Here is a 17,016-nt window from a genome sequence, read left to right as displayed (position 1 = left end):
TTGGTAACAAAAGTGGCGCAAAAGAGAGGTACACTCAAAAAAAACCAGGCCGGGTTTTCAAGAAAGTCTTCTGCTGAAGAAAGCCAAAAATACGCAGCAAGCACAAAAAAGGCTGCATGAAGCAAAAAAATTAAAATTAGTTATTATATATCATGAAAATATTACTTAAAGAAACAAAACTCCCTTAAGACATGCAGATTTTTAAGAAAAGAAAGACCAGTTTGCCACGACTTACAATCATTTATTATGTTTGCTGAAAAACAAAGAGTAGTTGAATTAGAAGGTTTTTTTAAAAACTTAAAAAGCATGGCCTATGCCAGCCCAGAGGGCCAACCAACCACTGCTTGAGGACCTCGAGACGGATCCCCTAAGACACCCATCAAAATCCACCAGTGGGATTAGCAGTGTGGTGTCACAAAACCCCAAGAAAAATACAAAACAAGAATTATAAAAGAAATGCACACTGAGTCAAAGTCTAAAAAACCAGCAATCCACATACCACCAAGAATACTCAGCACCTTTTGTCTCCAGAGCCTGAAGGACAGAAGATCGAAAAATCCAGAAGCGAGTAATCCAAGAAAAAAAGAAGTGGGGGGGAAAAAGCACTGCTGTCAGGTTGTAGGCGAGTGTGATCAGGTGGAAAGGGGAGTCATTCTTTGACTTTTAGGACAGTAAGAGAAAAAAGAATTGAAGAACAAAAGCAAAAACCTTTTGAAAGATAAAGACAAAAAGCAGGTGTTCCAGGCTGTCTTCTGCATGTCTGCCACTGTTCTCCAGACCATCTTGACTTTGGTCCAGAACAAGAACAGCTAAGGAAGAAAAAAAATGATTTTTTTTTTTTCTCCAGTTGGACCAAAAAAAAAAAAAAGGAAAAAGAAGAAAAAAAAAAAAGGAAAAAAAGGAAAAAGGAAGAAGAAGAAAAGGAAAAAAAGAGGGACAGATGGTACGCTGTGACTGGTCTGCGGTCTAAAGACCTGGATATGCTTTCTTTGAAGCATATCACAACTTAAAGAATCATTTTCATAAAGAAAGAAATGAACAAAACAAAGAGAAAAAGAAAAAAAGAAAAGAAAAATTCACAAGATGAGAGTCACCAATCATAACCAAACAGTACAAAGGAAAAATATAACATTGATGGACATTATTGTAATGATTTTGAAAACAGGACAAATATGAGAGTGATGAAAGGACAGAAAGAATGAGTAAGATCATTCTGTGAACGTTAGTTCAGCACTCTTACCTCTTATTGGTGTACCACCTGGGTGGATAATATGAATGCAAATAAGATTAGAAAGAAGAAGCATTAGTACGAGAAGAAGGAGGCTAGGGCTGGGGAGAAGAATTAAATTAGATTTACAGAATTAAATAAGGTCTTAAAAGAAACTTGAATTACTATACTGGTAAAACAGGAATATATTAGATAGTATTATTAGATCATAAAAGCAAGTTGCATTATACCACAGAGGGCAAAGACCACAACAGGCAGCATTGCCTTTCTCAGAGAAGCAACTGAGTTCTTAGGTCTGGGGTCATATAGGGTTAGAATTATATCTTATAAGCCTCATAGTCTTAAAAAAAAAAAGAACTAAACAATATTTTTAAAGACATAGTTGAGGGAAATACTGGCTAATCTATTTAAGTATATATATAGATATGCATATATATATACTGTTATAGGAAATACTAAAGAATAACTAGAAACAAACACTGTTCACTGGATATATCTTATGCTACTTACTATGCTACATTTGTGTGATATAACTTGTGTTCTATTTTATTTCTACACAGTGTTCTTACGATAACAGTTCCGTGGATGTGTGTGTGTGTGCGCCACTAAGGAAATCTGGTGCCTACACTGACAGTTAGTAAAATGCATGCCATGCATTTTATTAATAATAATAATAATAATAATCTGAATATGGAAATTAGTGGGGGGGTGAAGTGCGCTTCAGAACTAAGCACTTACCAATAGATTCTGGAGATTTAAATACGGAGAGAAGAAAGACAGCATAAAAATATTATTATATTCCTTAAAATTTGGTACAAATTTTTCAGAGTTAAAGCTTTATATACTAAATCATCTATGTTACATGTGAATAATTAATTCTTTATTTACAATAACAGAATGCTAATCTACACAATTCTGCTGACAACAAGCAAAAGAGGCAGTTAACAAGACGCTTTAACATCACAGGACAGGTCAAAAGCTGAGAATTCTGGGAAGACAGGCAGTTAAACAACTTAGAATTCTGTATCAATATTACTACCAATGCCAAAGTAAACAGCTTACTAGTACACATCCCTGAGAAATTACCTAGGGACAGGCTCTAAAACTTAACAAATTTAGAATTATCTCTACTTTTAATCTAAAGAGAGCAAAGGAATAAACTTGGGATGGGGATGGAAGAGGCAGAAAGGGCAATGGGTAGCGAGAAGGAGAGAGGGGGGAGAGGGATGGGGGAGGGGGAGGGAGGGAGGGAGGGAGGGAGAGAGAGAGAGAGAGAGAAAAAAAGAGAGAGAGAGAGAGAGAGAGAGAGAGGCAAAAGCTGGAGTCTACACCAAAAGCAGACTTCTGTAGATCCAGTCACTGGAGGGTTCAAAAATCTTTGATGTGGACGCACACTACTGTGGCTAATGTGTAGAAAATACTCACTCATAATAATATTATAATAATATTAATAAAAATCCCCTCCTTTCACTGGTACTTTGTGAAGGACTTTATAAAAAAAATACATCTGGTTACTCATGAGATAACACTTCTGTGTTTCATGTATTAGTGAAAAGAAAGTAGATGTGCCCAAACTTACTAAACTTTGGTAGTTTGATGAGTTCAAATGCAGAAAAGAGAGAGAAAACACACTTTAATAAAACTGAATCATTTTAGCATTTAATATGAACATTTTTGGGTTTTAATGGATATAACCATTGGAACTCCTTGCAAGTTCTGAATGAAGTCCAATGTTGAAATAAATTTCGTTCAAAAGAAAACAGAGAAATAAGAAAGAAAGAGGAGAAAATGGATCCATCAAATACTGCGGAAGAGCAGTAAATTAAAAAATTATCAAAAATGCAGTCACAGCACTGAGCAATATGGATTAAACAGAAGCTGCAAAACACAGAGAGGAGAAGAAAGACAGACTCTGAAACGGGCTATGACATCACAAACGTGGACAACACATTAAATAACAGAGAAAGAGAAGAGGGAGAAAAATCAATACCTAAATATTAAAAATAAATAAAATAAAAATAAAGAGAGAGAAAACTAAAAAGAAAAATTAAAATTCTCTAGGAGCTTGTGGAAACAGTAACAAGACCCTACCTGATCGTAACTGCTTAATACGGCCATTGTTGTTGCTTGTGTCGACAGGTAAGAAATCTTTGAACCAAGTGATTTCTGGATCCGGATTCCCACTGGCTGCACAAAGCATGGTGGCAGTGCGTGTACGCTCAACCACCTTCAACTGTGGGCCCATGTCAATGGTAGGGAAGCCCCTGGGAATTTGATCCTCTGCAAGACAAAAGGTGATACAAACATATTATCAAGTCAGATACCCAAGATTCAAGAGATATTGACCATTAACCTCTCCCATTAACCTATCATTTGTTGAGAAGCTAACACAAACTAGGTAGCATTGCACTGTTACATTAAGGAACGTTGTTCCTGGCCAGAAGAGTGCACAGTCTAAGAGGCCAACAGCCTAACAAAGAGCTCAAACATGTATGATAAAAACCATGACCAAGGAATGGATCAAGTTCTCTGGGAGCAGAGAAGGAGAAGTCACTCTACAGTATGTGTCTGATGAGGTCAGTGAGCACCAAGAGGAAGCTGTGAAATGAGCCTTTAGGAACAAGTTGAGTTGTCCAGAAAGAAAGGAACGTCAGAAGTACAGGCACTAAGAAGAAAACTTTTCCTTGAGGGAAAACCATTGATCCAAAAGAGCTAGCTTTACGAGGACATGGTGAACAAGCAGGTTAGCTGGACCAAGCTATCTGTATTTGAATCTGTTATGTTTTTCTTTTAACTTTTAGGTAAAACTCTGTATATTTTTTCACCCAAGCACAGGTTCAACCTGAATGAATTCCTTTGTAGAGAGTTTCAATTAGTCAGAAAAGTACCTGAAATTCTCCCTTACAAAAGAAAAGAACAAAAGCAACTCAAAAATGCAACACAGAAGCATACATACATTCCTCAGGGTAAGAGAACACTTCTTCCATTCCAAGGGCCTACACCATTTTCAGTCATTAAAAAGTTGAAACTCCTAAATTTTGAATCTTCAACTCATCCAAAGTTCATTTCTCCCTATCCCACATCAAAATTGCCCCAGATCTTAGATCTTGAGAAATTAAAGTCCTCCTAAGTCCCTCAAGCATGACTACATTGATACCCTGCATGGCCAGCTCTTCTAGTTAGCATTAGAAAGGTATATTATTCTATTCAAGGATTGAAGGAATTTTAGTTATATGGGTGAGAATTATCTAAATTAGAACTTGGGTGTTTGTCTGAAGACTATTATGAAACATTTTGACGTCCAGTTGGGCCTGGTGTTAATGTAATCAACATTCCAACATTCCCTCATGACCTCTGATGAATTGTCATCAGCCAGCAATTCCAAAATGACTCTAAAGCAGAACCAGTGAGCAAAACAGAAACCCTCAGGTGTGGTACCTGGCTTCTACTTGGATGTCTCCCACAATTTCTGGTATGATTCTCTGAGTCTTGCTAAAGATGCACAATTTCAAGGGAAAAGGTCACATTTTGATGACTCCACTGCATTGTTGACCAAATCTGTGTTCTCTACTCTCTCTCTACTTACAGGGTAAACTCAAATCTCCTAAATCTGGCTAGCGAAGTCTTTTAAAATCAGGACCCATTTTTCTCAGCCTCTCATGGATGACCTCCCTCATAGGAAACATTTCTTCTGCCCACAATGAAATTCTCACCATTCCCCAGACAAATCATATCCGATGAGTACACCGTCTGTGTGTCTCTAGAAAGCCACACAACCAAAATCACCGTCTTTATAAAACTTTTCAAAACTCTCTCCAACAGACTTAATCTTTTGCTCCTCATATCAACTGCAGTAGTAAGTACCTAAATCCACTGCCTTGTATTTTTTAATTCTCATCAGTTCATCCTTCTGTAATACAAATTTCTCCATGCCTCGCCTGCATCCAAATTCCCTGCCATCAAGTTAGTCTGGGTTGACAGATTTTGAGAGAACTCCAGTGATTGCTAAGCCTAAATATGAATATATCACAGTGATTAAAAAGTTTCCTACTACACATAGTAGAAAACTACTTATGGTAGAGAGTTCATCAGAGGAATAGTTCAGAACTGGAGAGAGAGATTTGGAATGTGAATAGTAAAAGAATGTCAAAATACTACCAAAGATTAAAGCTCCCAAGAAAGGGAAGATATCCTGAACATTAAATCCAGGTTTCTGTAAGAGAAAATCAAGGTGCTAATAGGGAAAAGTAGACTCGGGTTCTCCCAAGGGAGATTTATGAAAAGTCCAAAAGAAGTTGCTGAAGCAGTTGGGTTTGACACATGGATTCACCAGAGGATATTTTCCTGTCCCACCAGCTAATTACGGCCAGAGACTAAAAAGATAGTTAACTTCGATGAGCTACATTTTACTTAAGCTGAAAGATGTGGCTCTTTTGAGGAAGCAGTAGTAATACTTTCCATTTATTTGAATGCTTACAGGCTGCCAGCCAAGCCTAGGTCTACAGTGGACAACTGTCAGAAACAGTGGTTAAGAATGGAATTTCAAGATGACTTTTCAAGGCTCCAAGGGAAGGTTAAAAATTACAAGTCAGATAAAGAGCATTTTGCAAATTAGGCTATGCTAATTTTAATACTCTATTCCACTTGAATTTCATCAGACTTTTTTTTTTTAATGGCTTTAAAGCTTTAGTCAATGTGTTTACATCTAAAGCTTAGTTTTAATGTTATTTGGGAAAATAAAAAAATAAAGCAAAAAGCTCAATAGCCATTGTACCACACACATTATATTATTAAACATCTCATTCACCAGCTATTGACCCAGAATGCTTCAAAGAATAAAAATAATTTATTTCAAGTGCCCCAAAATCAACTGCACTGCCTCAGACACCTAGAAATGAGTTTCTAAAAAAGCTCTTATATTCTGTTGTTGTTAATTTCCATATTGAAAGCAATGAACCTCAGTTAATAAAAAAATCACCTTGGGATTCCTGAGCTGTTTCTGTCTTTCCCAGGACATTGAGTCACTCCTGTGGCATCTAACTACTAGTTACATCCACATGCGTAAACACTGCTCTACTAGTCATTACTTTTCTTCTACGAGTTCATCTCTCTGAAGAACCACGCCAATATTCTATACCTATCAGCGGCAAATGTCAGAGACTTGAGATTGTTGAGCCGCTTACGAAAGGCTCTTACCGAAGAAATTAAGAATTAATAACCATTTATAAGAAATGAAGACCTCACCTTGGGGAGAGCTGACAAAATTGACTTGTGCCCTATGGAAAGCAGGCTAATACATTTGCATGACCTTTCTTTTCCTCCTTAGCTCATAAAGAACACTCCAGAGCCCCATTTCCATATACACAAGTGTACAACAAAGATAATCTTTCTCGCATACTAATCAGACAAAGGATGTAAAGAGAGTTCCTTTCTTATTTTTAATAAGGGTAATTAAATTCTATCCATCCCCCCGCTTTGCACAGAAACTCTTTTAATGCACTTTCTTCATTAAATTTTCATGAGAAACATCACAATGTAACAGATTCAAATAGCCAGTGCTGTTACACATTGACAGTTGTGGCTTGTTTCCAATTTGACTGTCAGGTATTTGGCAATAAAACTCAGTATTCAACATAAAATGAACTGTAGAAATAATGAAATTTCTAATTGGTATGCTTATCTCAGTGGGCGTAGTTTAGAAGACGTTAATTGCTTTTTTTCACCTCTACATTTATTGGTGATTTCTATAAAACTGCCTCGGCCATTTGATAACATCAATTTTGACAGCTCATCAAATGTATAGTACCAGGAACTTGAGGGAAAAAAAAAAATCAATACCCTTTGTATGTTAACCACACAAACTTTTACAGGAAAATACAGAAGCAAAAATTAACAAATTGTCTTAATGTTAGTAGCTTTAAACTTTTTACACAAGTGAAAAGAAAAGCATTTTGTCCTGTTCTTTAATGTGTTCATTAAGCTTTAAAATGCCTTACTTATTACTGTTCCATATTAATATTCAATCAAGCAGGATTAGCTACTAATTCATCAACAATTTAAATCAGACTTGACCTTCACAAAGCCATTTGGTCCGTCATTTTGAGAGGCCATTAAAGGGCAGATTACTACATACTTGTGCGTAGTGAATCGTAGAAGTCATACATATTTTGTTTGGAATGACAGCTATAATAGACCTGGAAATATAGCACATTCCTTGAACCTGTTTGGGGTCTTAATAAAACATGCTGATATGAAACTTTCAGTTCCATTAAGGAAAGAGAATAATGAACCTCAGCATTTTTCAAAGTCAACTTCCCATTGCTGTAAAACTTTTGTTAATAACCCCTAACCTCTCCAAGACTTAAAGGAATGTATAGGGAAAATAGCCCGACTTTGTTTTGTAGGGAGTTATGCTTTAGATATCTGTGAATGATAAAGTAATAGCTTTTGCATAATTTGCTCAAACTACTTTCATTGTTCAACCATAAACAATTTTAGTGATGCTTTACTTTTGCTCCAATTCCACAAAACGCAACCTCTCTTATTTCATAGCAAACACAAAACTAAATTGCCTACTAAGTCCACAGCCTTCCAAGGTGGCCCTAAGCAGTTCCTCTTGCCTAATCTTGCTAGATTCAGTGAGTTCAATCAGACAGGTGCTTTGACTCTAGTCCCAAAAGATTTAAAGAAGTTTTCAATAAAGGACCATTTGTCATGATGCCACATTTCCAATTTTTTAGATTTATAGCAAATATGTTTATGAAGAAAAATCACGTCAATTATATCAACAGTATGCTCTTCCAAAAGAATTATTAAAAGACGTGAATCTGGAGAAAGAGATAAGCTTTTTTAAAATTTTTTTTCCTTGGAGAACTCATCCCTCTGAACCACCTTCCTGAGGACCAAACAGTTCATAGTGGCTCCTCTTTAAAAGCTTTCAAAGCTCACAGAGGGCAGGGCTATATGTTACTTCCTTTTTAACCATTACCGTATTCAATAAACACTTGCAATTAGACATAGTTAGGAAATTTGGGCAACCATTTCTGCATTTATTCATGTGACATCTCTGAATTCCTACTGGGCTTATTTAATGGCATCTTTTTAAACTTAATTTAATTCTATTCTATTCTATCCTATCCTATTCATATTTTTGGCTGTATTGCATGGCCTGTGGGATCTTACTTCCCTGACCAGGGATCGAACCTGTGCCCCCTGCAGTGGAAGCGCGGATTCCCAACCACGTGACCACCAGGGAAGTGAAGTCCTAACGGCACCTTTTTAAACAGTTAATCATTCTTTAATTGTCCTGTGGCTATAGATTGGGTCTCCCCAATTTAAATATAAGTCTAAGAGGCAAAACTATCTTTTACAGTGTCTTAAGTAGTATTAAACTTATAAATTCACAAAAATACTTGTTAATGATGGCTTTCTTCATTTTTATAGTCACAGGTTTTATTTAATTAGCAAACGACTTTCATCATTTGGGATGTGCAATTTATGCTTGGCTCTTTCTTTAACTGAGTGCAGCTGCTACACTAGAAACACACAACTCAGATCCTGCTTTCTTAATTTTACAGGAAGCCTTCCCTCATATACTGGTTGTAAGTTCCTACAAGTCAAAATGGCAACCACATAACAAAACCTTAAGTGTGAACACAACGAAACTTAAAAGAACACAAGGGACTATGTACCTCTACTCTGCTATCCTATCTTTAGAATGATGGGATTGTTGATGTTCAAACTAATGATAACATCCAAGTGAATCACTCAGTTGCATGTTGAGGCAGACATTCTGGGTCTTCTTTCTGCCAGGAGCAAAGATTTCTGCCAGGAGCAGAAATTTCTCAGTGGCTGCATATCTTGAAGCTTTAGGCATTCATGATGTAATCTTACAGAAGCACAACTAACATTTTTTTTTCGTTTTGAAGGATGAAAGAATTGCATAAGGGAAGTTTTTCTTAACGTAAGTCAAATATTAGATGGATAGTGTGAAGAATATTTTCTTAAATAAAGTACTATACCCCTTAAAATATGTTGAAAGGCATGCTTACCTGTTAGAGATACAGTACTACCTAAGACAGTAAAAATCCTGTTGAAAAATGTAAATATATTGGTCTTAAGATGGTCAATAAGAAAGTATCTTCATATTTATGAAAGTTGCATTACAATAAAAGAAAAAGACCTTTTAAACTACTAGTTTAAACAAATCTACTGGGGGACTTCCTGGTGGCGAAGTGGTTAAGAATCCGCCTGCCAATGCAGGGGACACGGGTTGGATCCTCGGTCAGGGAGGATCCCACATGCCGCAGAGCAACTAAGGCCGTGTGCCACAAGTACTGAGCCTGCACTCTAGAGCCCGCAAGCCACAACTACTGAAGCCCGCGTGCCCTAGAGCCCGTGCACAGCAACGAAGAGTAGCCCCGCTCTCCGCAACTAGAGAAAGCCCACATGCAGCAATAAAGACCCAACGCAGCCAAAAATTAAAAAAAAAAAAAGAAAAAAATCTGGACAGGGTGAGATGGGGGTCAGGGGCGGGAGGGAGGTCCAAGAGGGAGGGGATATGGGTATACATGTGGCTGATTTGCTTTGCTGTACAGCAGAAGCTAACACGACATTGTAAAGCAATTATACTCCAAAAAAAAAAAAATCTACTGGACTGTTAATAGATGGACTGTCAATAGATCATCAGTCATTCTACAGATATTTACTGAAAGCCTTCTTTGTGCCAAGACTGGGCCAGGCCCTGGGTATGAAGTAATCTAGAGAATCTCTATATTGCTGTGATTTAATTGTATCTGTAGGATAATTAGATTCTTCAGAAGTAAAAATAGTACCCAGCCCATAGATGGAGGATTGAATGGGATAATGCATTAAATGTGCCTGGTGCAGCCTGGCACTAGTGCCTGGCATCTAGTAAAATATTAGCATATATGTACTTACTCTATCCCAAGCTCCCACAAAAGATTTAAATAGAACAGAGGCAAGTGACTCTAAGGCTTGATATAACAAGAGCTGCAGCAATAAACTGTAAATGGGAGAAATATTCTACGGGAATCATAAAGAAACAGGGATTATATAGAAATGCAAGTGAATTTAGAGGGTAGTATATGTGCCAAGTAACCTCTTAAAAGCTAGTAAAAGCCCTCATTTCTCACTCTGAACAAGATTTTAGGCTTTTGATTAATCAACAACACAAACAGCACAAATAAAACAGATCATATTGTCATCCAATTTGTTCCCCAAAACAAAAAATAACGCTAAATATTTGGGACAGCAAAGCTTTGTTGTGAATGACTGAAAACACTGAAACCATTTGAGACTTATTAGGGTCGCCTGAGGTAAGGCAAGGGTGGTATAATAATTACCATTTTCTGTAGACACAAAGACTCAGCAAAATTGTTACTTGGTCTCAGTCATACATACAGCAGAAAATTCTTGTAAATCTTTTAACTCTAGATTTGGTGTATTTTCACTTCAACATGTTTCCTCTATGCCAATTGCTGTTCTTTGAATAAATATTCATCATGAACAGTGATAGAACTCTTAATCAGAGTCAACTCATAATGGAAGACACAACAAAAATTATTCTAAATACTTGGTCATCTTTTATTTTTTAAGCAGAAAGGACTAAAGTTTCATGGGATGTAATAATAATTTTAAAACACTTTTACATAAAAAAGATTCATCCTTTAATAGGTATCAACTGACTTCTCATTTTTTTGCACAGTTTCCAGGTAGGACAGAATTCTGCCATGTATGTTAGCCAATAAAATGTGGATGAGAAATGGAATTATGAAAAGGATGATAAATATCAAATAATTTCCCTAAGGAGCTCAAGTTCAGCCTGTGCCTATGTCTTTAACTCGTCTGTAATTTCTAATTCATTATCTAGGAAGGGCTATAAGTGGCAGGACTTCTGCTTTGAGCAGACACCCAAAGACAGTACACAGACCAGAGAAGCAGACAGAAGTAGATTCAGCATATCAACCCTATAACCTGACACCGCACAGGGGTCTCCTCTGTAATATGGGACCAATAATGACTACCCCAAATGGCTTTGTCTGGGAAAGGAGACAGATCCGTGTCTCAGAGGCTGGAAGGCTGAGGGGTTAGTAGTTGGAGTATTTGTTTCTTTGTTGAACAGCAAATGAGTTTTCAAGTCATTATCTTTCAGAATAAACCACGCTATCAGGCTACAAACAAGAACTGTTTCTTTCCAGAATACAATCCCTGGAGAGGGGGAAAAACATTTATTATTCTTTTCTTAAAGAACACAGTGTAAATAAAGCTTTTATTTTCACCATTCCATATGGCAGCAGGGTATAATTTGTACTGTTTTGACATCATGACCGTATTATTCAAAATCAATCTTCCTGCAGGTGAATTGAATAAGGGGCTGAAAACAGAAAAGTAAAAGGGAAAGAAAGAAAAGTTAAATCAACATTTTCTAGCAAAGTTAGGTTCCTGGGCCATTATCAAAATGATATGCATATGAATGAAACTGAAAAAAAAATATAAAGTGGTTTCTAATTATAAGTCAGAGGCTACTCTAAGTCAAAAAGAAAATATCGAAAGCAGGAGGAAACTGCCAGTTAATAAATGATATTCCAAATGAAATAATAAATATAAGGTCTGGTCCCCCCAAATAATTATGAACAAGGTACGAAGAATTTTTATTCCAAGATCCTCTTTGCAAGTTATTATGTACAGATGGGTATGCTTGTCTTAATATGGCCATAAATCAATCAGAGAAGCTTTTATTTCAGACTGGATTAAGGTATCTCTTAAGGGCAGTTACTGGGTATAAGGGTCTCCGAAGATTTCTCATAAAATTATGCCATACAAGAATAGGAAATTAGACATTGATAAGCTGATAGGAGTCTCATTAGCAGCTACTAAATATTCAGCATACTAACCAGCAACCCACAGAGTATTCCAGAGCAAAAGCTCCATTTTCTGAAATAGTCTTCACATATGGAGGAGGCTGTAAGGCATTCTTGGCTCAGAGTAAAGCAAATTTATTTAGAAGCAATGTATGCAATTATCCTATAAATCGCAAAGTAATGTCTACTGTCTGTGTAGCAGAACACAAACTCATTGAGATTAAATTATCATTAGTATGAATGTGGTAGCTGCAATTTCACATGGCATTATGTTAAGCCCCATTGTTGTTAGTGTTTGGCCTTAGCAAATGATCATACTCTTTGTGATCTAAAATTCATTGAGGCGTGGGGGAGGGGATGAGGTCTATTAATACTTGGATATCTAAGTACATATTTAGAAATCAGGGTTATGCATTTACCCTTGGGAATAAATAACTCACTAAACATCCAATAACATCCATTTTCACAAAGCTCACTGCTTTCTATTAATTTATTTTTACTAACAAGCTGGTGTCATGATACTTATCCCATACACTGTCCAAATTTTTCCCTATTTTGTATATTAACCACTTTACATAAATTAATATTTAAATCATACTATGAAGTTTTTTAAGGAAAAATGCATAATAGAGCTAAGGTTCAAGCATTTACTTCCCGTTCTTCTTTGTTTGTTTTTAGAAAGGGACAAAGAATAGTAAACATGGAAAGAGAACTGGATTTGGCTCCTGCCTCCATTATTTACTGGCTTTGTAACAGTTAGGAATCCTAGTGAGCTCAGAACAAATAAAGCCAAGGAAAACATTCATCCTGGCTGCCTCCCTGTATTGTGGTGAATGTAAACAAAAATAAATAAAATGTTTATGTGATCAAATTTTTCATCAATAAGAAAACTAGAAGGAACCATGTGGTTTTGGATTGGACTTGGAGGTACTGGTATGAACTCATGGTTTTAAAAATAGACATAATGATATAGAAATCAATGTAACTGTAAATGAGTGTGCATATACACACACACATGCACTCCTTATAGAAGCTTACTAAACACATCTTCCCTAGCTGTGTGACTCGAGAGAAGCTAGGAGCAGCCATACCCAGTAGAAATGGCCACGCCTAGTATCTAGGGCTTGGTTTCTAAATATGACTCTCTAGTGAGAAGAAACAGAGCTCCTTGGAGAAACGACTAATTCTACCCAGCACTGGGACAAGGAAAGTACAAGATGTACCTGGAATATGTGTAGTACATGGAAGTACTCAAAGAATGACAGGGTCATGTTCAAAGGTCAAAGGAGCTTGAAGGGGTTCTCATTAGCCAAATGTGGGACCATCTGAACAATAACAACAAAAAATAATGAAGAAAAAACAATATCACCACATTATAAAACATGAAATAAGATAAAAAGACATGAGTCTATACTGCTATAAAAGAATAAATTGAAAAGTTTCAGCAAGAATGGTGTATTGGCATAGTCTCTAAGTAACTCCTGCCATGAATTGATTAAATATAAAGGAAAAGAATAACTCTATGACAGAGAAGCCCCACAGAAACATTCTTGATCAAGACACCAACATTAACAATATCAATGATGGGATAAATCAAACTCGTGCTGAAAATAACATAGCATCACTTCTATGATATTTGCTATAGACTAAATGTTGGTGCTCCTCCAAAATCCGTATGTTTAATCCTAGCACCCAATGTGATGGTATTTAGAGGTGGGGCCTTTGGGACGTGATTAGGTCATAGGGCACAGCCTGTATGAATGGGATTAATGCCCCTCTAAAAGAGGCCCCAGAGACATCTCTGCCCCCTCCATGTGACGACACAGAGTAAAGAAGATGCTCTATGAGCTAGGAAGTGGGCTCTCATCAGACACAGAACTATGAGAAATAAATATCTGTTGTGCATAAGTCACCCAGTATCTGGTATTTTGTTACAGCAGTCTGAACGAACTAAGGTAATATTACTGCCAAAGATCCACAATCTAAATATGATCGTGAGTAAACATCAGCAAAACCCCAGATAAGAACATTTTATGAAATAACAGCCTTGTTATCTTCGAAACTATCAAGACTAGGAATGTCAAAGGAAGACTGAGGAACTTTTGCAGATTGACAAAGGCAAAGTGTAATTTTGAACTAAAGCCTTCAAAGACACTTAGAGAAATGTGAATAGGCACAGTTGATGAAACCTAAATGGGACAATGCTGAAATGTAGTATGAGGTGAATGGGGTCTGAGAATTACATGGTTATGATGCATCAATGTTTACTTCCTGATGTGGATGGTCGAAGCTACAGAACGTCCTTGTCTGGAGGAAATACAGGTACCTAAGGGTCGCAGGTATCATGTCGGCAATTTACAAATAATTCAGGAAAAATAAGTTCTCTGTGTTTTTAGTTTCCATTTTTTTATACAATTGAGATGGTTTCAAATTTTAAAATCATGTAAGTAAATTATTATAATTACTTTGTTACTTAAATGAGATTTTATAAGTCTTCAGATTATCTTATTAATATCTTAGTTGTGCAAGATTTATTCCCAAAGCTTCTGCATAGCTGCATGTCGCAGGCATTTTTGTCCCAACTCTGAAAAATATTCCCAAATGTGTACTTCATTAGAGGCCCCCTTGAATACAGATTAACTAAATGACATTTCAACTGTTACCAAATTTATAACAATAATAATAGCAAAAAACTTTTAGATCTGAAAATATGTAAATTCCTATAAAATTAAGACTTAGAAATATTTAATTATCAACCAAATGAACAAAATTTGGTAATAATTCAAGAGTAAGGCTCAAGCTCATGAAAAAAAAATGTAGAGAAATCAATACTCTAAAGGAAAAAATTCAGTTATGATTTTTGTTTAGAGAAGTGAAAATGAGAAGTGGACAGACACTTTATTAATTTTCTTCCCAAATGTCTGAGAAAGTTTAAGATAGAAGATGAGCTTTTTGGTAAGTTTCCTTCCAACTAAAATCTTGTCAACTTGACTTAAACCCCAGAATTGCTTCAGAAATACAAGAGTTGTTTCTTAGGCCACGCTGTTGAAATTTTTCAGAAATCTACCTTCCCCCTTCTCTCCACCTCTTCACAGTTCTCCCCCTGGACCTACAACACAGTAACGACAAATGTTTGTCATCCTGTTGTCTTTAACGATTTATGGGAATGGGGGCAAGAGAAGCAGGCACAAAAATAACATGATTCAGATAAGTCTAAATACATTTTCCGAGGAGAACATTTCACCATCTAACTCCACTCGGTAGCATTTCTCATAGTTTTGAATGGCTGCTATTTATCTGAAGGGAGAAGACAGATTCTGAAAACAGAGGTTATGGCAGTTTTACTTGAGGGGGGGGGTATTGTGGAAAAAATATATATACGGTGTTTCACTGTAAAGAATGCAAACTACAAGAGCACGTGAATAAACCTTTAACAGAACTTGTGTTTCAAGAATGTATTATATATCTATGGAGGAAGTCTCCCCCCAGATAGAAATAATTTTCTATTTCTATGTCAAAAGTGAGCCTGAATTTAACAGCAAAGAATTACCAAAAAGAACTACTTACATTTGTCAGTCTTAAGTCTTTGGACTCACAACCTGTCAATATACGAAAACTGCCCAAAGAAATATAACTATGTTTTCCTTTTTTTCAATTTTTGAGCTTTTCTCTCTCTTGATATAAACTTACCAAATAAAGTAATACTATATCTAAATGCGAACATAGGATACACAATTATTCAATAATTTTGAAATATCAAAAATAATACACTGCTACTCAGTGGAAGCTCAGACATCTGGAAACTAACCAAATAGAAGAAAAACTATTAAAAAAGGACAAAATCACCACCAAAAAGTACATGAATGAAATCTCATAGTCTTTGCTCCTAGAAGAGCTATCAGGCTTCCATATATAAAATTCTGAAGGCTTGACTTTCTTCAATAGAGGTTAAACTCAGCAAATTAGAAAAAGGGTTACAGGCAAAGCTGATGAGCTACATACATCTGAGGCACCTATGTAAAGCACATGTCCCTGGAGGTTGGACTCTTCTTCACCAATATAGGTGCCCCGGGGTGGAGCACAGCACCGAGCACAAAGTAACTGTACCTGCCAAATGAGTAGTGACCCATCTTTACCTTCAGGAACTGACGGAAGGGGCTGGTATATTAAGCCATTTGCTTCCCTACATGCTTTGTCTCAGGGTGAAGGCAAGAAAGGACTGTGTCTGCCTACACACGTGAGCTCAGCACCCTCACTATCAATGTGGCAGGCGCTCCCTGGGCATCAGTCTAGGATGGGATGGAGATACCCATAGATTTGCCTCAGTTTTCCCCACCAACAACTCAATCCCTGCAAACTGAAGACAGCTGAGCATGCCAGGGGAGTTTCTCTCTAGCCAGAGAAGAAACTCACTAAATATCAGAGTATGACAGTGAATGCCTTTGAATAAAAGGTAAAGTAATTTGAGTTGTACTCCTATGAAGACACGCCATTAAGACTCGCTTTAAAAATAACTCATAGTTGTTGCATTTCAATATGCTACACGCCAATTAAATAGATACAAGTTTCCAATGACAAGATACTCACTAGTGATACAATAAACCTTTTTCTTACATACTGAAAACAACCCAGAGTTGTTCATTTTCATTTAGTTGCAAGAGACTGACATATTGTTATAAATTTAGGCAACATACAATCTCTAATTCCTTAACAAAGTGACAGCGACTTGACAAGTGAAAAAGTTATCGCAGCCTTGAATTCACTGGCATAGAAAGCCAACCTATCCTGCAGTTCTTCCCACAGCACAAGTGGATGGTTTTACGTTTACTGCAAGATGAATGCTCTTTCAATTGCTTAGTGATATGGCTATGAGGCTGCTGAGCAAATAATGTGTGTGCATTTGCT

At 36.6% G+C, this 17,016-nt stretch overlaps 1 protein-coding gene across 1 annotated transcript in view; it reads right to left on the bottom strand.

Moving 5' to 3' along the window:
* PTPRD (protein tyrosine phosphatase receptor type D) overlaps window positions 1-17,016 on the bottom strand; it is a 2,130,336-nt gene that overhangs the window by 200,104 nt on the left and 1,913,216 nt on the right. Inside the window, exon 14 of the mRNA XM_073806125.1 lies at window positions 3,320-3,508. Within this exon, the coding sequence (XP_073662226.1) occupies window positions 3,320-3,508 (189 nt within the window). The remainder of the gene's footprint in view (window positions 1-3,319; window positions 3,509-17,016) is intronic.

The sequence above is a fragment of the Tursiops truncatus genome, chromosome 6 (genome assembly GCF_011762595.2).
Source record: "Tursiops truncatus isolate mTurTru1 chromosome 6, mTurTru1.mat.Y, whole genome shotgun sequence".
Taxonomy (NCBI): Eukaryota; Metazoa; Chordata; class Mammalia; order Artiodactyla; family Delphinidae; genus Tursiops; species Tursiops truncatus.
The sequence above is the reverse complement of the archived record's forward strand: the minus strand, read 5'-3'. Positions and strand labels throughout refer to the sequence as shown.